Here is a 22,924-nt window from a genome sequence, read left to right as displayed (position 1 = left end):
CGTGTAACCTAAGAGCAACAAACAAAGCACCCCACACAAGGAGATCGCAACCCGTCAGAAGTCGTGCATTTTGCTGTGTACATTTTTCATTGGTTAGACACTTTAGCGCCGGCTGCCGTTGGAAGGGGAAACTTCGGAAATCGTCTTCCCCCATTTCCGTAAAACGTTCAGCGTAAAGGCTCAGTGTAAATGGTCTTAGGTCCCATGAAATTTGTACACAACACTGCGTTAGCATGTTTAAAGGCTAGCTGCGTTCTCCTTGTGTTTGTTGCTCCAGAGACCATCTATGAGCGTACTCACCTTATGGTAGGGGGAAGGGAGTACATAGAGCGGAAAATATTCCAGCAAGGAGGATAGGAAGGGAGGCGAAGTAAGAGGGATGAACGCTTCAGCATCCTTGTAAGAAGTTTAGCGTGAACTCGGCGGAAAATTTCGGAAAAATGGCGGCAACACGTAGCGTAGCGGCCGCCATTTTCCCGAAATTTTCCCGACGAGTTCACGCTAAACTTCTTACACGGATGCTGGCGCGTTCATCCCTCCTACTTCGCCTTCCTTCCTATCCTCCTTGATTCCAGTATCACTTCCCGCAATCTAACGACCGCTAGTGTAATTAATATGATTTTTAGCGCGAAAATTATGGTAGACTCACTACGATGCGCCATCTATTGAATCTTAAAATATTATTATATTGTATAATTTCTGTTTAAATACAAGAATATATTTAAAAATAATAAAGAAAACGAGAATAATATTGGGAACATAAAATATTTTTAATATAATTTCGTATATGTAGTTTGGGATAAATAGATGGCGCCAAACAGCACAGTGATAATATTCCCGGCCTGAAATCTTGAACCAAGAATCTAAGGGGACTCACTATTCAGGCCTTAAAAAGCATGAGTTAATACTGGAAATAAGAAAATCATAGTTAATTTTAGTTCTATGTTGACAAACTTGTCATCGCAGAAGTCGATTTCCGACGTAGTTTCGTAGAGAAGCTGGAGCGTTCACGTTCAATTTTAGACCAGTAAGCCGCATATGGCTTACTTAAAAATTTAATGAACTAAGCCTAACCTAACTTTCTCCAATGTACTGTCGCCTAAGCCCCAACTAAGATTCTCGTAGTGATAGTTGAACAGAATTCTTAAGGCGCTTCAAAGCGGTTGGTGTACCTCAGTAAGCCTTCCGATTTAAGCCACGCCTACCGTGTCAAAATATCGGGAACAGTGTGTCCCCTTAGATTTTTGGTCCATGCTGGAATTGACGAATCAATAGCGCCAAAAAATCTCCATAAAACGATCTTGACATAAACGTGGTAAGACCACCAAATGTTTTCATTAAAATATTTCAGAGTATAGTCATGGCGCACAAAAACATGAAACCCGGCTTTATTTACATCAACTCGGGAATATTGTTCAACTGCAACATCAACCGAAGCCCCAAGGCGTACGATAACAATCCGTTCTTCCAGAAAATGCGGTTCGTAAAAGTTCAACGAGGTTTTAACGACTACATCATTGGCGAACCACCTCTACCTTAAAGCAGGGCCGTAGCTAGAGAAAATGGCGCCAGGGGCGAGCTGCAATTTTGGCGCCCCCTAATATAATAATATGGACCAATTTTGGTGCCCCTATACATAGTTTGCACCGAAGGGAGGGGCATATGGTCTCCATGGAAACCGGGAGGGGAGATCGAAAAGTCAAAACATTTCGCGCGTAGCTACTATAGTGAGTTGCAGGCCAAGAAAGACAAAATATATAGTACAATCGGCGCAAGGATGCCTCAGATCGTTTCCGGTCATTCCACCGCGCGAAATTTGAATTTTGGCCATTTTACGGTCAAATTCAAATTTTGCTCTTTTTGTCGTCTTTTAGCGCCATCTAGAGACCGAAATTGGAATCTTTATTTTCTAATTTCATAATTGTGGTGGCGAGCAAATTTAAAAGATAAGGCATTCCTATCATTCTTAAATATAAAATAGTATGTATAATTATTTATTTTTGTAAATTTATTTCTACGTCTTACCAGTTAAATCGGCAGTTTCTTTTAAAATAGTTACCACGCTTTCTTGGGGGTAACGTTGTCTTAATGAGCTATAGACGTTTAAAATTATATTTTTCTCTTTACTTGTTAACAATAAACCTTTATCATGCTTTTTATAGTAACCTCTTGGGCTATTTAAAATATTTGGAGCTTCAATTATCGAACCTTCTTTAGCTGCATTCAGTAATTAAACTCATGACAACATGAAATTAAAAAATAGATTCCAATTTTAGTTCCTAGATGGCGCGAAAAAACGATGAAACTCACGAAATTTGAAATTGACTGTAAAGTGGTCAAATTTAAATTACGCGCGGTCGACTGGCCGGAAATGGTCTGAGGTATCCTTGCGCCAACTGTACTATATATTTTGTCTTTCTTAGCCTGCAACTCACTATAAATAGGTAGCCATTTTGTTGGTCATCGCAACGAAGCGACAAAACGTATGAAAATTAGATTTATGCTTAAATTGTTTTTAAATTAATATGTCTATGGGCCCTAACAAAACCAGGTAAGATTAGAAACCCAGGTTATTTAACCCAATTAGCAAATGACGACTGTAATATCTATGAAAAGAATTTGGCAAAGTTTATTAATTAGGCCTTGGTGGTGATCGAATAAAATAAAAAATTTCGCTCTCCTTTTCTAATTGAACTCCTCGAACAATTGGTAACAAGGCATTTAGCCAATTTTAACGTGAATTTAAATTCTTTTTAAATAATTAAAATCTGTAAACAGACGATTGAAACTGTTAACCCTCGCGTTTTACTGATAAATCTACACCAGCAAAATGGCGGCATTGTACGGTTCATTCTTGCTCAAATAACATATTTATTCTTGATGCATACATCTATACTTGAAACTGTGTCATTGGTGACGCAGGGATGCAAACTATGTAGCTTCTCTCTTTTCTCGCTCATGGCGCCTAGGAGGGTGGAAATACCGGAGTGGAAATATGGGATTCATAGGCCTGGCAATGTGGGGAATTCGGACATAAGATACTAGAGACACCTAGCGGACACCGTAGTCAAAATTTCGTCCGCTTGTTCGTTGGGAAATGCGTGCCGGTTTTAAAATCGTGTTAAAGATTTATTTATTTTGTCTTCAAATTAAATAAACATCTCCGAAATTAGTTTCGTAGAATCCAGGTAGAATATTCGTGTTTCAACTTGTACAAAAAATCCTTGTGAATAGAATGAAAAGTAGTTAAAATTTATAGAGACAAAAAATTACGATGGGGCTACGCTCGTATGTCCGAAATTGTATAGCTCTCGCGTTGCCGAAGCTAAACCCGCGAGTCCGTGAGGGGGGTATACAAATTTCTGTTCCAGGTACGCAGTATTATATTCCTAGATGGCGCTAGTCTAGAACGATAGTAGAAACACCCAATACTTCTGTACTTGGAAGCGTGCCCGCCCTTTATTGTTTCATATTTAGTGGTTTTTTTTAATTCACCCGTAATTAACATATAAACAACTATATCCGAGCTAAAAATTAATTATTTTCATTATAGTTTGGATATTTATTCAAATATAATTTCTTAATAATAAGGTACGTGGTTTTAGATTCACGAAAAGCGTTCTAGTAGATATGAGAAATTAAAGCACTACCAAAGCGGGGATACTTTTAGTGGGATAATTCTTTAAGAACCACTGTATTTCACACCACGTATAACACTTGGTTAGAAAAATGAGGGGAGGGAATTATGTATTGCCCCAAATTCCTGAAAAGGTTATACTGCCTTTAATATACTAATTAACAAATTAGCGAATCCCTTAGAGTTTTGACCTAACGACTTTTATTTCAACTAGATGGCGCCCATTTAAACTTTCTGGTGGGATGGCAATAACTACTTTCTGATTTATTACCAAAAAAAAAAGAACTTCAAACACTAACAAATTAAGGAGACATCCCGGGGTGGTTCACCAGGTAGTTCACCGTGTAAGATTGTTAATTTTAAGAAACGGTTTTGCCGCGTAGGTACTTCTTCGATGTGGATAAAACGATGACGCTATTGAAATTTACGGATATGGACCATAATCCAATGGGAGCCATCATGTAACCACTGAAATTTGGACTTATTTTTGTTAGTTTCACTCCAAAACCGGGGAGCCGCCAAATATGTAGTTATGAGTTTCCGAATAGTGTTGCAAATATTTGAATTATCAGTTGTCCGCAACCAAAAAAGTGGTTCAAATGTCCAAAATTCAGTTTTAAATGTCCGAAAAATATTTAAGTATTTAATCTGGCAAATGATCGAAAAAAAATATTCATGAAAACAATTACAACTAAATTTTTATGAAAAGAATTAAAATTGAACATTTAATGAGGAAAATTATAAAGAGTAGCCACCGATTAGATTTCGCCACTGAAGTACTAGGGCGTTTAAGCTAATTCCACCAATGATAAAGCGGGCGAAGGGTTAATGCCCTTCATTTCTATTGAGCGATGAAAATCGCGACCTTTCAGCCGCTTTCCCATTGGTCGAAATAGCTTTAACAGTGGCTGCTCTTACAATATCCCTCATAGACAAAACAACGAATTAGGACACATAGAATGAATGGGCCATTAGATTTGGACCTAAGAAAACAATTCCTTTTTAATTAATTTCGCAACGACATTTGGAATCTACTCCCTTACCAATGACTAGTTACTGGCTACTAACAAAAAACCATGAGAGCAGCGTTGACAGTCATGGTTTGTTCGAAATGGCGGCAACCTTATTTTGAGTGATAAATACGTGGATAATTTTCGCTTGTTCCGGGATTTCGGAGTAGAGTAAGAAGAGTAACCCTATGACGTCATTTTACTCCGATTCTGTGGTGGAGAATAGTTAAAGTTGGGGTAAAAATGTTTTCCAAAATTGTTTGCCTGGGGTCATTTTGGCCGTTAAATTCTGAAAATATAGACGATTATAGGTGGATACTTTTCGCTTGTTCTGGGATTTCGGAGTAGAGTAAGAAGGGTAACCCTATGACGTTACCGATTTTACTCCGATTCTGTGGTGGCGAATAGTTTGAGTCGGGGTAAAAATGTTTTCCCAAAATGGCTGCCGGTGCCATTTTAGTAGGTAAGCAGACTATTTTATCAGTTTACTCTCTTCACACCTCCTTTTCAGGAGTAAAAAGAGTAGCCCTTAAATCCTGGAACAGACGAATGGTCTATGGTGTCGAGTAATTATCAGCCCTGGAACAGGCAAATAGTTCGTTTTATGGTTAAAAGAGTACACATTTAGTCCGATATCAGGCGAAAAGTATTCATCCATAATCGTTTACTCTTTACTCCCGCTTTTGAGGAGGAGTAAAAAGTGTAGCCCAATACTCTGTCCTTGACGAAAAGTTCACGGTGTAGCTAATAATTTAATTTAGCGTAAAAGGTTCAGAACAAGTGAAAAGTATCCTCTTAAAATATAAACCCAATTGAAAACGCGTCTTGACTTCCGATAGCTGGTTTCCGGTTCACGCGACTAGTATGAGCGCCAAAAATCGTCTGATCAGTAGCGACAATAAAGGTTACGCTTCTGTCATGTTCGAAGGCATCGTCAACGGACGAAACGTCTTTGCAGGAAAAGTAAATATCGATTTATATCTCCAGCAAGGTCATGATAAATAGCTTATATCGGAAGTATATCATTTACTCCCTTTGAAGTATCCGATAGATTCGGTAGTTGAAAAACCAAGTTACCGGCTGGAAAATTATTTAATTAAACTTCATATCGGAAACAATTACCGGGTTACCAGCCAATAGTCCCCCAAACAGTTATATGAACAAATGGAAACAAATCTCAAATTTATAGGATATAAATTTCAAAACTACATAGGTTTAAATCTCGAAATTCTATAGGTTTAAATCTCGAAATTCTATAGGTTTAGATCTCAAATTTATAAAATACAAATCTTAAAAATATAGGATACACATCTCAAATTTATAGGATACGAATCTTAAAATGTTAGAATGCGAATCTTAAAATGTTAGGATACAAATATAAAAATTATTGGTAACAATTCTTAAATTCATTGGTAACAATTCTTAAAATCGTTGGTAACATTTCTTAAAATTATTGGTAACAATTCTTAAAATCGTTGGTAACATTTCTTAAAATTATTGGTAACAATTCTTAAAATTATTGGTAACAATTCTTAAAATTATTGGTAACAATTCATAAAATTATTGGTAACAATTCTTAAAATTATTGGTAACAATTCATAAAATTATTGGTAACAATTCTTAAAATTATTGGTAACAATTTTTAAAATCATTGGTAACAATTCTTAAAATTATCGGTAAAAATTCTTAAAATTATTGGTAACAATTCTTAAAATTATTGGTAACAATTCATAAAAATATTGGTAACAATTCTTAAAATTATTGGTAACAATTTTTAAAATCATTGGTAACAATTCTTAAAATTATCGGTAAAAATTCTTAAAATTATTGGTAACAATTCTTAAAATTATTGGTAACAATTCATAAAAATATTGGTAACAATTCATAAAATTATTGGTAACAATTCTTAAAATTATTGGTAACAATTTTTAAAATAATTGGTAACAATTCTTAAAATTATCGGTAAAAATTCTTAAAATTATTGGTAACAATTCTTAAAATTATTGGTAACAATTCATAAAAATATTGGTAACAATTCATAAAATTATTGGTAACAATTCTTAAAATTATTGGTAACAATTTTTAAAATCATTGGTAACAATTCTTAAAATTATTGGTAACAATTCTTAAAATTATTGGTAACAATTCATAAAATTATTGGTAACAATTCTTAAAATTATTGGTAACAATTCATAAAATTATTGGTAACAATTCTTAAAATTATTGGTAACAATTTTTAAAATCATTGGTAACAATTCTTAAAATTATCGGTAAAAATTCTTAAAATTATTGGTAACAATTCTTAAAATTATTGGTAACAATTCATAAAAATATTGGTAACAATTCTTAAAATTATTGGTAACAATTTTTAAAATCATTGGTAATAATTCTTAAAATTATCGGTAAAAATTCTTAAAATTATTGGTAACAATTCTTAAAATTATTGGTAACAATTCATAAAAATATTGGTAACAATTCATAAAATTATTGGTAACAATTCTTAAAATTATTGGTAACAATTTTTAAAATCATTGGTAACAATTCTTAAAATTATCGGTAAAAATTCTTAAAATTATTGGTAACAATTCTTAAAATTATTGGTAACAATTCATAAAAATATTGGTAACAATTCATAAAATTATTGGTAACAATTCTTAAAATTATTGGTAAAAATTCTTAAAATTATTGGTAACAATTCTTAAAATTATTGGTAACAATTCATAAAAATATTGGTAACAATTCTTAAAATTATTGGTAACAATTTTTAAAATCATTGGTAAAAATTCTTAAAATTATCGGTAAAAATTCTTAAAATTATTGGTAACAATTCTTAAAATTATTGGTAACAATTCATAAAAATATTGGTAACAATTCATAAAATTATTGGTAACAATTCTTAAAATTATTGGTAACAATTTTTAAAATCATTGGTAACAATTCTTAAAATTATCGGTAAAAATTCTTAAAATTATTGGTAACAATTCTTAAAATTATTGGTAACAATTCATAAAAATATTGGTAACAATTCTTAAAATTATTGGTAACAATTTTTAAAATTATTGGTAACAATTCATAAAAATATTGGTAACAATTCTTAAAACTATAGGATATAAATCTGAAAATTATAATTATAATTATAATAATAAAATTACCGATGTATAGGAATTTTACAGGGTTAAAACATCGTAATATACAAAGATATATTTATCAAATGTCAATTCTCAATTCAATTCAATTCAATTCAATTTAATTTTCAATTTTATTTGCCTCTTGGACTTTGCTAGGAAATTTCGAATAAAAACAGGTGTAAGCCTCGCTCCATAAATATCAGCGTTCGCGCAATGATGGTGCAGAAAATAGTAATATTTTAAGGGAGATAATAGTATACTTCTGCTCATTACAAAAGTACTAATCTTTTTAACTCGCACAGGGCCCCTTTGTGGCATCTTTCCCTCAGTCCAATCACGGAGACGCTTCACCTTACCTCGACGGTTTCAAGTGCCCAAAAACGGGAACTACTTGCGATAGTTTAACCAAAACTTGCAAAGTTAGTTCACTTAATTACAAAAGCGATTACCAAATTAAACTAAATTAACTTACAACAGAATGATACATGCGAAGCTGTAGGACCCGGAACGGACGATTTCCAAAACACCGAAATCATCGCCACCCGACTTGTGCAAAAAGCTATCGTGAGTAGATCAGGAAATGATAACGAGACGCGGTATCATAAGTATATAATATACCGCTTACCACAGAAGTATCCGCTATCTTGCTAATGTTCGCAAATCACATTATAACATCACATTAAAAATTAAAAATACGCATTCATTTTACGGTGTAAAACCAACCATGTTTGTCAAAAGATTTCCTAATTCAAATTCCCTGACTTTCCTCTGACGATTTTCAGAAATTTTCTCTGACCTTTTTAAGACCAAAACTCGAACCAACTTTCAATCATTTTCTAATTTTCTAATTTTATCAGAAGTTAATGAATTTACTAACCCCTATATTTTAGTATAAATTTATCTGGATATGTTTTAACTAAAAGATTTCTATAACAACGTTTACCAGCCTTGGATATTTTTACTCAACTTCGATAGACTTTCCCTGACCTTTCACGAATTCTTAAAATTGCCTAATCTTTTAAAAAAAATTAAGATTGCCTGACGTTTTAAAAACTCTTAAAATTTCCCTACATTTTAAAAATTCTGAAAATTACCTGGCCCTTGACCTTTTACAAATTCTTAAAATAAACGTGACCCTTGAACTTTTACAAATTCTGAAAATTACCTTGCCCTTGACCTTTTACAAATTCCTAAAAACTCCCTGACTTTTTAGGGCTATTTTCATATTCCCTACCTTTTTCCTGACCTGTGACAGCCCCAGGTAAATTTTGAGCTGTGATGTGGTCAAGGGCGTAATCAGGATCTCCTTTCGGGTGGGGCTTAGACTGTTCACGCCTCTTAATACCTAAAAGCCTCTTACGCTTTCGCTTTGCATTCAATTCTTGATCCCAACCCTTCTTTTAATGGTATAAATGGATACTTCTCCCGTAAGAGCTATTTTATAAACTTCTATCAGCACTTAAACTCCACCTACCCGAAAAGGAGTTGTACAACGGCGCGCATGATCGGATCAGGGGAGAGATTCGATTCGCCCATCAATACGTCAACATGTCCGACTACGGGACAGCAGGACCCTTGAGTAAATTTGGAATTGGCGTAAGTAATTATAAGTCGCAAATGAATGGATTAAGTCACATTAAGTAGCGAAGTTAGGAATTGTCAATAATAAAACCAGGGTTATTCACTGTTTGGGAGATTGGAGTACGTCACACCATACCAGTCCCTCAATAAGTCAGACTTTACTGCCCCCCCTTCCTGGTAGAAGGATGGGGATTTTATGCTGATTTGACATGTTCAGCGCTATCTATTGCTGATAAATAGAAGCTCATAATAAAATAAGTAAACAATTGTGGGTTAGATTAATTATGGGAATAATTTAATAAAATTTATATACTCCTATAACTTGAAAAATAAAAGTGTTCAGTAAATATTTATTTAAATTATCTCTATTGTTACTCAATATAATTACCGTAGATGGCGCTTCTGGACAATAATGATAAAAGAGGGGGATTTTGATCAAGCAAGTCTAGCTGATTATTATTTATTATTATTGTTATTAGTTATGGGTGCCATCTGAAACCTTCGGTAATCCAACCTCCTAAGGTTGAGTAACCCGGGGAAAATATACATCAATAAGTAATACCTTGGCATACAATATGAAAGGCGTCTGAAGAACTAACGTTAAAAATAACGTATTCCGGTTAGCAGATAATATGTAACCGCAACTATATTCTCTGATTTTATGATTCTCGTAAGGCATTCCCTGCCTACAATAATCGTAAAATAATATAATAATCAGATAGGCTAATACCCAAGGCACCACCTTAGGCCTAAGTCATCAAGCGACTTTTGAAGCCATTAATTCAGGTGGCCAGGTATCTCCCCCTTTACCCAACACGTTCTCTGTTAACATAAATACATTCTGGGTTTAACGAATTTATGTGCCATGGAAACTACAGGAAATTTGGTAGATGTCTTTAAAGATAATGTAACGTCTAGTATTTCTGTCGCCCCCAATCGTTTCAATATCGTCCGCTGCCTGCTATGTCTTTTGACATTTTCGGCGCTGCTTTGTGGTTTATTTTCCCTATAGAACGTGATAACGCCATTAGAGGGTGATTTTAAAAAATACCCTAAATCTTAACTGATGGCGTTTTGAATTATCTAAAAATAATGTTAAAGGTTGTTTTTGTAATAAATCATAAAGTGGCGCCATCTAGTATAAATCCAAACAGGAAATTACATATGAATACACTTGGAATATCTAAGGTTGCATTGGCACCGTGCTGCGAAAGCAGCTTGAGAAACGGGTGGGGCTTAAACTGCGTTGATTGTCAGAGGTCATTCTACAAATCCATTGGCTGGCTGCCGTCGCTAAGAAGACGAGCCGGGGAAAAGAATGTTGGAAACTCACTCTGAAAAATTAAATTACCAGAAAATTAATTTAAGAAACCACGATTAGTTTTAACACTGAAGATCTGGGAGAATTTACTACGTTCATCGGGAAACTGGTTTATTTCCGTATTAAATCACGTATTTAGATGCTTAAATAAAGTGCAAAATATGAAAGTGACAAGGCTTAATGACTAGGAGCCGAGTATATCTTTGAGCAAAATCCCCGTTGTAAACCACTCCCGTTTCTATGAGAATCATCAGGGCATCCGTTATAAGTGTATACATGTATAGTTTCCTGGTTCAAATGCTTCGCTGTAAAAACTTAATGAATGCGTCTTTAAGTAATTTAGTTGTTTTTACTACCAACTTCGCAAATTCGGTAGAAACTATTATTCAAATGAACTTAATTGAAGGATATATTTAAGGTGCATACTTGTCTGGGGTGTTTGGGAGTCAGTTTCCTGGCGGGCACTGCTGTACCAGGTGCTAATGGACTCAATATTAAGGATTTATTTCACGAAGGTAAAGTCATCCATCCTCGCCTACGACCACTTATATTCAACGGAACTCGTAACGACGCACCAAAAATATTCGTAACCTAATAATTGAAATTATAAGCTAGGCTAATACCAAGGCACCACCTTAGGCCAAGTCATCTACCTACTTTTTATGCATTTAAATCAGGTGGTCGGATTACAACGCGTAAGAGGATGGTGAAAAGCCCTTCATGCCACGCGAGCAAAATATTCGTAACCTAATAATTGAAATAATAAGTTAGGCTAATACCCAAGGCACCACCTTAGGCCCAAGTCTTCTAGCTACTTTTAATACCTTTAATCAGGGGGCCGGCTTACAATGCGTATGAGGGTGCTGGCAAGCCCTTCAGGCCACGCGAGCAAAATATTCGTAACCTTATAATTGAAATAATAAGCTAGGCTAATACCCAAGGCACCACCTTAGGCCCAAGGCTTCTAGCTACTTTTAATACCTTTAATCAGGTGGCCGGCTTACAATGCGTAGGAGGGTGCTGGCAAGCCCTTCATGCCACGCGAGCAAAATATTCGTAACCTTATAATTGAAATAATAAGCTAGGCTAATACCCAAGGCACCACCTTAGGCCCAAGTCTTCTAGCTACTTTTAATACCTTTAATCAGGTGGCCGGCTTACAATGCGTAGGAGGGTGCTGGCAAGCCCTTCATGCCACGCGAGCAAAATATTCGTAACCTTATAATTGAAATAATAAGCTAGGCTAATACCCAAGGCACCACCTTAGGCCCAAGTCTTCTAGCTACTTTTAATACCTTTAATCAGGTGGCCGGCTTACAATGCGTATGAGGGTACTGGCAAGCCCTTCATGCCACGCGAGCAAAATATTCGTAACCTTATAATTGAAATAATAAGCTAGGCTAATACCCAAGGCACCACCTTAGGCCCAAGTCTTCTAGCTACTTTTAATACCTTTAATCAGGTAGCCGGCCTACAACGCGTAAGAGAGTGGTAGAAAACCCTTTATGCCACGCTAGGCAACAGCACCATACACTCACTATTACCGTTAACCCCAACAAGTCTTTTTGGAAGGGGAAACACCCCTTTAACAAGTGGGGAGAAAGATATTGCAAACTCAACGCAGAAGGACAATTAATAAATGTTGGAGGCGCCATTATTTGTCCATTAATGTAAAGTTATAAGATTTCTTTTAAATATGACTATTCATAATAATTTTAAAATATTTAATACTTTAAATAAATATTAATTTAATTAGAACATTCAAAGATGTTATTCATAATAGGTTGTAAAAAATTGAACATTTGAAGTTAATACTAATTTCCGAAGCAGCTTTAATGCTTATAGAAACTGACAACAGATGTCGGATCACTCGATTTTAATAAAACTATGCGCGTTGCAGTATATAATAGCATTACGACTCCTGTTTTATATAAGTGGTCTGAGTCCTCGCATACTTTGTAGCGAAAGCTCGTCTGCTTTCGATTTTTCATGGCAGTGGCATCTAGGAGCAACAAACACAGCAGCCCACACAAGGAGAACGCAACCCGTCAAAAGTTTTCAATGGTTAGACACATTATCGTCTGCTGCCGTCGGAAGGGGAAAATTCGGAAATTGTAAAACGATCAGCGTAAAGGCTCGTCCAATGAAATTTGTACACAGCGCTGCGATCTCCTTGTGTTTGATGCTCCTAGGGTGCATCTAAGTGCAACAAACACAGCACCCCACACAAGGAGAACGCAACCCGTCAAAAGTCGTGAAATTTCTCGTGTACATTTTCATTGGTTAGACGCTATAGCGCCTGCTGCCCGTCGGAAGGGGGAAATTCGGAAATTGTCTTCTCCCCGCCCGTAAAACGTTCAGCTTAAAGGTTCGTCCAATGAAATTTGTACACAACACTGCGTTAGCGTGTTTATAGGCTAGCTGCGTTCTCCTTGTGTGTGTTGCTCCTAGGTGTTATGATGGCACTCTTTCGCGCTGACGATGGAAATCTATGTTTACGTTTTCTTATTAAAATGCAGATAAACTTTCACTACGACGTCATTCATATCCGAGGGTACTGAATGCATTCTTGGTTTAAGTAAAAATAAGGGTAACCGAAGTTATATTTAATTAAAGGTATGACAACCGACCAGCCTGGTTTAATCGAGGGTGTATTGAACATCGCGACTGGCAGTGTGGCGAAAATCCTCACGGGTAAGAACATAGTCTGAAACTACAATCCATAAGTATGTCAGTTTCTCGAAATAATGACTGATAGTGCGGTTCACAAGCTACGTATAGAGTGACTTCGATTTGAAGTCATACCAAAAACGGTAAGAACCTCTATTAACAAGTATACTTATTCTAGAAATTAGAGAGCAGCGTTTGATGCAAAAACTTTACCATTCCCGCCCATTCCCGTTTATAAAAATGTTTTCCATCCATTCCCATTCTATTTGACATGGTTTTCTCATTCCCGTATTGCTACCATATTGAAAATCCATTCCCGATCATTTACGTTATCTAAATAACCTTTCTTCATCCATTCCCTTACCAAACATAAGATATTAATCTGATTCCCGTCCATGTATTTCCACGGTTCCTATGGTAAAGCTAGGTTATACCACTACAATTTTTAAGGCCCCTGTAGTATTATAATCTAATTGTTACTTCATTTGATTAAAGTAATTTTAATAATAAATTAAGTACATACGTATAAAACATTCTCTAATATAAATTGTATTAACTTTACCCATACACATTTTTGACCTGCAAATTTAATTAAGTTTTATATCTTAATTGGTGACTTGAATTTTGTAAGGGTGCTGTTATCTTCAATTCTTGTTATATATCAATAAACCTTGCAAGATGGCTAAAAGGCTACATAATCGTTCGAATTTCGGAAATAGGGCTTGAAAATGTCAACATTTTATCTGCTATCACCAGGTACGGAAGTTAAGAATCTAGCTGAAATTCGAACCGAAATTTATATATGATTTTGTAGCCCTTTAAGACTAATTTTCCACACAGAAATGTGCAAATTAACCATAATTTTTTTTAAAATTTGATAAATTAATTATGTAAATTTCAAGAAAATGTGGCCTACCTCAGCATACCCTTAGCACCACCAATTGCTTTACTAGAAATTGCTCTCAGTATAAATTTAGGATACGGAAGATGGGGAATTGACACACTTATGTGACACAAAAATATAAACTATATACGGAACATATCTTAATTAAACTATAATTGTAGGAACGGCCACCGTCAACAACTTGATAGGAGGAGTATTGGACCAAATAAAGAGTATGAAGCAATACGTACTGGACGAATAAGCTCGTTGGGTTATTCACAAATGTGCTTTGACTTTGCGTAGATTCTTTTTCTGTGGGAAATATTTTGGCCAAAGGCGTGCAATTCATCTCGGGATTCCCTTCCAAAGAGACTGAGAATTGCCAAAAACCGAAACCCATTTTATTTGGTTTGGATAGCGTACGTGCATTATTTCCATAGGCCAACCTTGGACTAATGAATATGCCACTGAATTTAAGCAGGGTGTTTCAAAAGGTTATGCAAATATTAGTTGAAAGAGTGCCAGAGATCTTCAAAGTGTGGCCTACTAGCCCCTGGAAGTAGGCTGCAACTAGCACGGGGATGCGCTGGTTCGGGTTACTTTTCCTGGTAGAGACGTTGAGCAGCCAAAGCATTGCCATCCGCTAGTCCATACACGAAATGAATATCCGCCAGTTCTTCCGAAGTCAACTCCATTGTGATGAGAAATCGCGGTCCATCACGACTTTAAATACTGTTTACATGTTTACAAAGTCCTTTTTTACCTATCACACGAACCCAAACCTTAATGTTCGCGTTTCCCGGCTTCTTGTTTTTGCGCTGGTTGCAGCCTACTTCCAGGAGCTAGTAGGCCACACTTTGAAGCTCTCTGGAGCTCTTTTAACTCATCGTAGGAAAATGGGGAAAAACGGGCATACTTCTCAACTCACCCTCTACAACTCCATAAAAATTTTGAATAACATTTTGAAACACCCTGTATAGGAACTGTGGTCACCCTGACGTCTGCCCTTCCTGAAAAATCTTGAAATGACGTCCCTGTTTTTAGCGTTTCTCCCCTCCCTATTCCCCTCATAATCTAACCATCGACAAACTACTACACCGCCCTGCTGCGTATTTCTCGAGAGTTAGAAACTTAGAAATCTAGTACAAGATTCGCGAATACTGCTGTAGTGTTATTTTACGAGTTGGTAATTAATTTTAAGTGCTATTACGGTTAATTGAGATTCTTTGAATCATCATTTTTCCGACTTTGTAAAGCACCATCTAGTTTATTAATCGATTCGCAAAGAACCGACTGAAACCTATTTTGAAGAATACCTAGAAGAGCAAAAATATTTACTATTAGTTAAGCTATGGCTTAAAGTTAAGTATTAAGTAAATTGTAATTTTTCTGGGCTATTTTCCCCTTTCAACAATTCAAGCTCCGTTTCCATGGAGGCTTCCATCTTGTACCGAATTTTTGAATTCCAAAAACTACACTGGGTGGCGCTGCGCGTTGTCATAAATTTTGCCGTTACAGAATTAGAAGCAAAATTGATAGGCTGTAGTAGTTTGTCGACCATGATGCGCACGGATCGGCAATTACAAAGGCACCATAAGAAACTGCCATCTTTAAAAGGCAGTAGATGCAAATTCAAAATTTTTAAACGTGGCCGCTCCTTGTGATACTTTCGCACATGCGCAGAGTGAGTGACCCATTTTTTAGTAGGTAAGGAGACGAACCGTCCCTGTATTAATTAGTCCAAGGGCTTACGTTAGATTACAACTTACTTTAATTAATTTCAACCCAGATTAAATTATTATCGAATCATTGGGGGCCTCAAATCGTGCCCACGCAGATTATCAGTATCGGGAAGTTTGTTTTGGTTCCAGTTCCGGCAGCGTTCACGTAAGAAATATCTATTTTATAATGTCAAATTTGCAAAATCAGCGTGAAAAATAAAATACATTTAAATCTCGCCCAAGAACCATGTCGGGGCGAAGAATGGTCGACGAAATTCAACGGGTACGGCGCACTAGCTGTCTCTAGTACCCGACTAATTAACTAACATTAATCCGTTCAGATTCACAGGTTCCTTAACTTTTTGGGAGATTTTGCCGTAGTGCAAGTTCAGTCGTTAAGTAACGAGTATTCTAGCTACGTTACTACCTCCGAGGAATATCAAGTTGGTACGATAACCTTTAACGAACAAGAGCCTACAATGATACTGCCAAACCGACTTACAGGTACAAGCCCACGAAGGTGCCAATACGTTGTACGGACCATACACGCTGGACGCTTACTTATCCCAATACCGGCAACTTAGCTTCAATATGTTTCTAGGGAATAAGATTACGCCCGGGCCCTCACCACCCAAAATGGACAATGTGCCTCTATCATTTGTAAGCCCAGTGTTCTTAGACACACCTGGTTTCACGGGACACTTCGGAGATGTGATAAGGGATGTGAACCCTCAATATAAGCCGGTATGCGCATTCAAAACAAACAGTTCTACGAAACTATACAGGGTGGTTCAAAGGGTTAAGTAAAAATTTGAAGGAGTTGTAGGGGGTGATTTGAGAAGTATGCCTGTTTTTTCCCCATTTTCCTACGATGAGTTAAAAGAGCGCCAGAGAGCTTCAAAGTGTGGCCTACTAGGCCCTGGAAGTAGGCTGCAAAAAGCGCTAAAACAATCAGCAGGGACTTAAAATCTTAAGAATTTGTGTGTATTAGTCTCACGTACAGTGTAGCCGTTGCCGATGCCGATGCCGATGCCGCCGATGCCGCCGTGTCGCGCATAACTCTTCAACGGTTACGGCTAGAAGAGTAAATGATATTTCCTTCGAATGTACATGCATCGCCATTGATAGCCTTTCATAAAGTTTTCAAATCGGAGCCTAGAAGTTGGGCATTGGCCCAATTTACTATTTTCGGTGGTTTCGCTTTATGTGTAAGATATTATATTTAAAATAAAGTCCGATAACGTTAAAAAATATATTATTGGTGAGGTAAGGATTCAGCGGACCTACAACTTCGGTTATATAAGTAAATATTAAATTTAAGTATAGTTTTCAGGGTAATTTACGGGACCCCAATTTTCGTGTGTTTATATTTTCGCCAAAAAATCTACATATTTTTGAATAGCTGTGGTTTCCATATAACCTAGAATTGCAATTACGTTGCTTAAGTTTAATTCTAAGTTAGGTTTTTTGGACAGCGTATACGTACCCCCTCAACTTCCAACACAGGAAATACGCGTGGTTATAGAGACTACACGCGAATTTATCTCTGGCATTTTTCAAGGCCGTTCTAATGACCCAAAGTAACAAATAAGTGTGACACTTATCGGAGTAATACGCGATGCTTAAAACGTATGACCTGAAGTAAAAAAATAAGTGTGACACTTATCGGAGTAATACGCGATGCTTAAAACGTATGACCTGAAGTAAAAAAATAAGTGTGACACTTATCGGAGTAATACGCGATGCTTAAAACGTATGACCTGAAGTAACAAATAAGTGTGACACTTATCGGAGTAATACGCGATGCTTAAAACGTATGACCTGAAGTAACAAATAAGTGTGACACTTATCGGAGCAGTACGCGATGCTTGCAACGTATGACCTGAAGTAACAAATAACTGTGACACTTATCGGAGCAGTACGCGATGCTTGCAACGTATGACCAGCAGTGGCGTCACCAGGATTTCAAAACTAGAGGCGCTTAAGCCATAAGCCCTGCATGGTCAGGGGCGTCCCATTGAGTGATATGGGAGAGGGGGCCCTCTCCAAAAGGTTTGGAAGTTGAAACATCGAGGCCGACTAGGAAAAATGAAGTTTTGATGAGCTTTTTTTAAAACCATGTTCGCACTGAGTATTCCGACTTGACTTCGGGGGGGTGAGCTCACCCTCCCAGGGGAGTTCGACGACTGTTCGGACGTCGGGTTTTTTCTTCGATTTCTCCGAATTTTGGAAAGCCGAAAGTCGTTCGCCCGTGTCATTTTCTCTCCCATTTTTCGATCAGTTCCATTTTCAATATTTAATTTTTCGGACATGGCTCATGAGGTTGAAATTGAAACTATTATGAGTTTGTTTATAGCAATTTAGGCCATTTAAAATTTCTGAATAATTAATCAACGTTTGATAACCCATCTGATAAATGAAAAGAAATCTATAAACCGGAAAAGACAATTTATAATGAGTCAACAAAGACAACTCTATGCTAAACGTAAAATTTAAACTACATATAAATTAATTTCATAGAGGACAGCAGTACTGTGATTTCATTATTTTGTTTTTAATTTTGTTAAGTGGGTGTGGGGGACTTCCCGTTCTGGTTTTCCCAAATATATTGAGAAAGAAACTACAGAAAGCCGATCTTAGCTTCTTACGTGCATATTTTCTCGAAACTGGACTTTCCATAATCCGTCAATTGTTCGCACGAAAGAAAATTTTTCGTATCTCACCCCCCTAGGTAACGAAAACGTCGGAGACGAACATCTTCGAGGTTCGTCTCCGATTTTTGGTTCCGTCTTTTCGAGTAGCGTTCGGACGACAACGGATCTCACCTAGGGGGGTGAATTGACCCTCCCAGGGTAGTCGGAGTTCTCCGTGCGAACAAGGTTTAAGGGAGCATTTCGAAGAAACTTTTCTCCAAGTGAATTGGAAATTTTCTGGATTTTAGGAGGCGCTTTTCGGAAATTTTAGGTGGCGCTTCAAAAATGTTACAGGTGGCTCAAGCGCCGCCTAAAACAGCCTAGCGACGCCACTGATGACCAGAAGTAACAAATATGTGTGATCAGAAGTAAAAAATAAGAAAGACACTGATCGAAGGAATCTTCGATGCTTTCAAAGTATGACTAAAAGTAACAAATAAGCGTAAATACAATTATGTGTGGCCGTGGATATATATTGGTTGTGATACCGGCGTTGCAGAATGCTGTGAATAGCTCAAACAAATTTAACACATTAGAAGGATTGTGTGTATTCTGACCGTTGTACGTCTTGTTTACCTCTCACACGACCCCAAACCTTTATGTTCGCATTTCCCTGCTGCTTGGTTTTGCGCTTGTTGCAGCCTACTTCCAGGGGCTAGTAAGCCACACTTCGAAGCTCTCTGGCGCTCTTTTAACTCATCGTAGGAAAATGGGGAAAAAACAGGCATACTTCTCAACTCACCCCCTACAACTCCTTAAAAAAATTTATAACCTCTTGAAACACCCGGCACTTGGAATATGTTAGGAATACTATGGTGGCACTCATAGAAACGGGCGTGGTTTACAGCTTGCCTGCTTTGCTATTTTGAAGGATATAAATACGTGGAGATAAGTTTCGTGAAGAACATGACAAATTCTACAATTTCTTCAGTGTTAGTGGGTTTCTTAAATTAATTTTCCTCTCAATTTGAAACAACGCTTGACGTCTTATATTCGACGTAGTTTAAGCACCACCCATTTCTCGAGCCGTTTTTTCAGCATGGTGGCAATGTATCCTTAGACTATCCAAGTGTATACATATATAGTTTCCTTACAGTACCAATCCACCATTAATGATTTTTAATTATAACAGGGGCAGACAGTTATTGCTAAGTTCAAAAGCTCAAATCCAAGAAATAATTTGCAGTTGGGTTACTCTTATTTTTCCATTGATATTTTGCTCCCAGACGGATGGCAAACTATCATTTTGGATTCAAATTGGAATTCCAAGTTAGAGAGATACGCTGCTCGCTACGATACACTTAATGATATTTAAATACTGCTAGGTACTTTTGGAATCTTGATAATCCCTTGCTTGGTAGCGGTGCTGGTACCGCTGTATGGACCATCCCGATCAATGCCAAGGAAGGTACTTATCGTCTTAGACACGTTGGAATTGCTAATGGAAAACCCTACAATGGAGCTACCAAACAATTTGACATTGTTACAAATATTACCACACAATGATTTATCAATTAATAAAAACAGTTTTATACTCTCTTAACTCATGGTTGGTTTTATTGGGTGAAAACCAAATTTAAGCCTTTTGAGAATAGATCGTTTAACAAATTACTTACAGGAAAATTAACATTTATTATTAGAGGTTTTATTTTAATGCTTTTGGTATATTAATTAGAGGGCACCAATTTAAACTCTTCGGCTAAAGGGAATAAATAACGATCTATTACAAAAACACTAAATTCCAGCACTATGTTTTAATAGTGAAAACTCTAAACAATATTTCAACAGGAAAAATTCCTCATAAAAAGAAACAATCTAAAAAATTACACTTTTCGCGGTTTTTGGATAAGTTAACATTACGTTTCAAACTGCTGGCGCCATCTGATAAAAAAATTGGCCTCTCAGGGCTTTAGCCCTGTGAATGGTCCACTAGCCGTAGGTTTAGTCTTTTCATCGACAAGGGAAAGCCATGAGAAACGAAAAAATAACACCTTGGGGAATGGCTGATGTCCCAGTGTGAGAGTGAGGGCCGCCGGAAAGTCAGTGTCTCGAGAGAAAGTCATAAAATTGCACTTGAGAGGTTGAAAGTTTAGTCTCCAGTTTTCGCCGTAGTTAATTGGTGATCCTGTCGAGAGCGACTTGCATAGTCCTGAAAAGATTCCCCAGTCAAAGCCACTGATCCAGGTGGAATGTCATCCGCATGCTCCCTGTGATCGACCGCCATGGGGCAGAGCGGAGCAATATCCTATTCAGCATGGCACTGAATAGGATGGGGCTAATGGCGCTGCCTTGAGGGAGTCCTCTCCGGACTGGGAAAATGTCCGAAAATTCGCCGTTGACGCGAACTTGAGAAGTGCGATCCGCCAAAAAGATTTCAACTCACCGCAGCACGTTGCCTTCCAGGCAAAAAGCTTGGAGTTTGTAGAGGAGCGCGCGATGATGGCCACTCCCGAATGCGTTTTTGAGATCCAGGAACACCGCTAGACAATGGTTATTCGAGGACAGAGCGCAGTTGGCCGCAGAAGCGAGACGAATCGCATTATCGGTGGCACGAAGATCTTTTCGGAACACCGATTGTTCCGGAAGGAGCACCTTTTTGAGCTCTAGATACTAGACTAACCGACCAACTGTAAGTTTTTCGTAGATTTTTCCCAGATTTGGGAGAAGAGCAATGTCCCTGTAGGACTGGGTGTAAGATGGCGTGTTTCCACCTCGAAGGCATTACCCCTTCAGCCCACTCTCACAGTCCTAGAATTTATAGTGGGGTACACCATACTAATTTGTGTATTTTTTCCTATATAAACTCCATTCTAACGATGCTCTTGTAGCGAAATGGCTCTGGTTTAAAGTTTGTATTTATGGTTCTAATTTTATTTTTACTAAGAGTCACCCCGACTGAAAAAGGCTATCCTAGTTCGAGTTTTTAGTTATCGATTAGTTAAATGACTACTGATTGAAAGAAAGATTAATTAGAAATCGAAAAATAAGGAGCATTTTTTATTTCATCTTTTCGGTTAGGAATTTTGTTTGTTTTTAAACATTTTTAACACGCGCCTTTTCTCGCGTTTTTAAAATACATTTTTAGCGCATTACATTTGTTTTTTCTACTGTTTTTTTACATATACATTTTATCATAAGTAACATAATACCCCTAAGTATGACACTTGTAGCCTTGCTCATGCATTTTTTATTACTACATCCTTTCTTCACTAACGATAAATCAGAAAAACGACTAGCAACTCTGTAACTCGGAAGTTTAATACTCTTTGGGATTTAAATTTTTTTATTGGTCATCGAAAAGGAGTCAGAGTTCAAATTTAGCCAATCATATAGCGCTACAAAATATTATGAGGTACGAAATGTAAGAAATAAAATGGCCGTTATGGTAGTCGGCTTATTAGGCCTAACTCTATCGGAAAATTATACCTAAATACTAAATATTATTAGGGTCATTTTCAAAGTTTGAACTGAAAAAAATATTTTTATTGCGTAATTAGCAATTGTAAAAGTTATTCCAGAAGTTTGAAAAAGGTTAATTCTTACATTTTAATTCATCAATTCATTTTTATTTTGATCACAGCGGACAAAACCAGGCATTCATCAAGGTACAAAATACAAGTATATTCAAATTATAATAGTAAAAATCTGGAAGAAATTGTAATAAAATATTGGTAAACTAAATGAGAAACCTTTTTACATTAAGAACGTAACAAGCTGAAGGTTTTTTTAACGTCTACAGTATTTGGTGCATAACATTGATAAACATCAATGAGATTGATCTTCTCAATATACTACACTAGTGATCCACAAATTTCGAGTTGTTGGTGAATTCCATTTGCCCGATATAAAGATTTAATATTGTTGGGGAAAATACAATACAATTTCTTTAATTTCTTCCGTTGTTAAAGTTTCCGTGGTGAAAACGAAATTAGTGCGGCTATACGCCTTAAGCCTAAAAATGACTGTTTTCAAAACCGCGGGAATCACGTTCCCGGATGTTGGGTTAGATTAGTTCATGCCGCCGCTACCGAGTGGCACTATTTCGAAAGAAATTTGACGTCACTGTGAAGAAAGGATGTAGTAGAACATTTTCCTAATGTCATACTTAGGGGTATTATGTTACTTATGATTTTATAGATAGCTGTTTTACTGTTCGAAATATAATATTTTATTTACTAGTTTAATTTTAGCATAGGGTATTTCCAATTTATTTTAGATATTACGCGTAATATTTTACAGCTCTATCAGAAGCCAGTAGTTTTATTTCAATAAATAAATAA

At 36.7% G+C, this 22,924-nt stretch overlaps 1 protein-coding gene across 1 annotated transcript; it reads left to right on the top strand.

Annotated features, from left to right (window-relative positions):
* Window positions 1-16,004: 16,004 nt before the first annotated feature.
* On the top strand, window positions 16,005-20,150 carry LOC149926944 (neutral ceramidase B-like). The gene is made up of 6 exons (XM_090157778.1): window positions 16,005-16,117; window positions 16,195-16,234; window positions 16,293-16,394; window positions 16,456-16,695; window positions 19,777-19,913; window positions 19,970-20,150. Exons 2-6 carry the CDS (start codon window positions 16,199-16,201, stop codon window positions 20,148-20,150), a joined length of 696 nt encoding a protein of 231 aa, XP_090013904.1. The 5' UTR covers window positions 16,005-16,117; window positions 16,195-16,198.
* The last annotated feature ends 2,774 nt before the right edge of the window (window positions 20,151-22,924 follow it).

This window comes from Leiobunum rupestre, chromosome 9 (genome assembly GCF_980474605.1).
Source record: "Leiobunum rupestre chromosome 9, qqLeiRupe1.1.hap1, whole genome shotgun sequence".
NCBI classification, from domain to species: Eukaryota; Metazoa; Arthropoda; class Arachnida; order Opiliones; family Sclerosomatidae; genus Leiobunum; species Leiobunum rupestre.
Note: the sequence above shows the minus strand (reverse complement) of the source record. Positions and strands in the feature narration are given on the sequence as shown.

Bases quoted from the DNA above. Each gene is read 5' to 3' on its own strand.
- LOC149926944 (XM_090157778.1), top strand. From the start codon at position 16,199: ATGTCGGGGCGAAGAATGGTCGACGAAATTCAACGG. The intron at 16,395-16,455 runs GTTGGTACGATA...ACCGACTTACAG, and splicing joins CTACCTCCGAGGAATATCAA to GTACAAGCCCACGAAGGTGC. The intron at 16,696-19,776 runs GTATGCGCATTC...TAATTATAACAG, and splicing joins TGAACCCTCAATATAAGCCG to GGGCAGACAGTTATTGCTAA.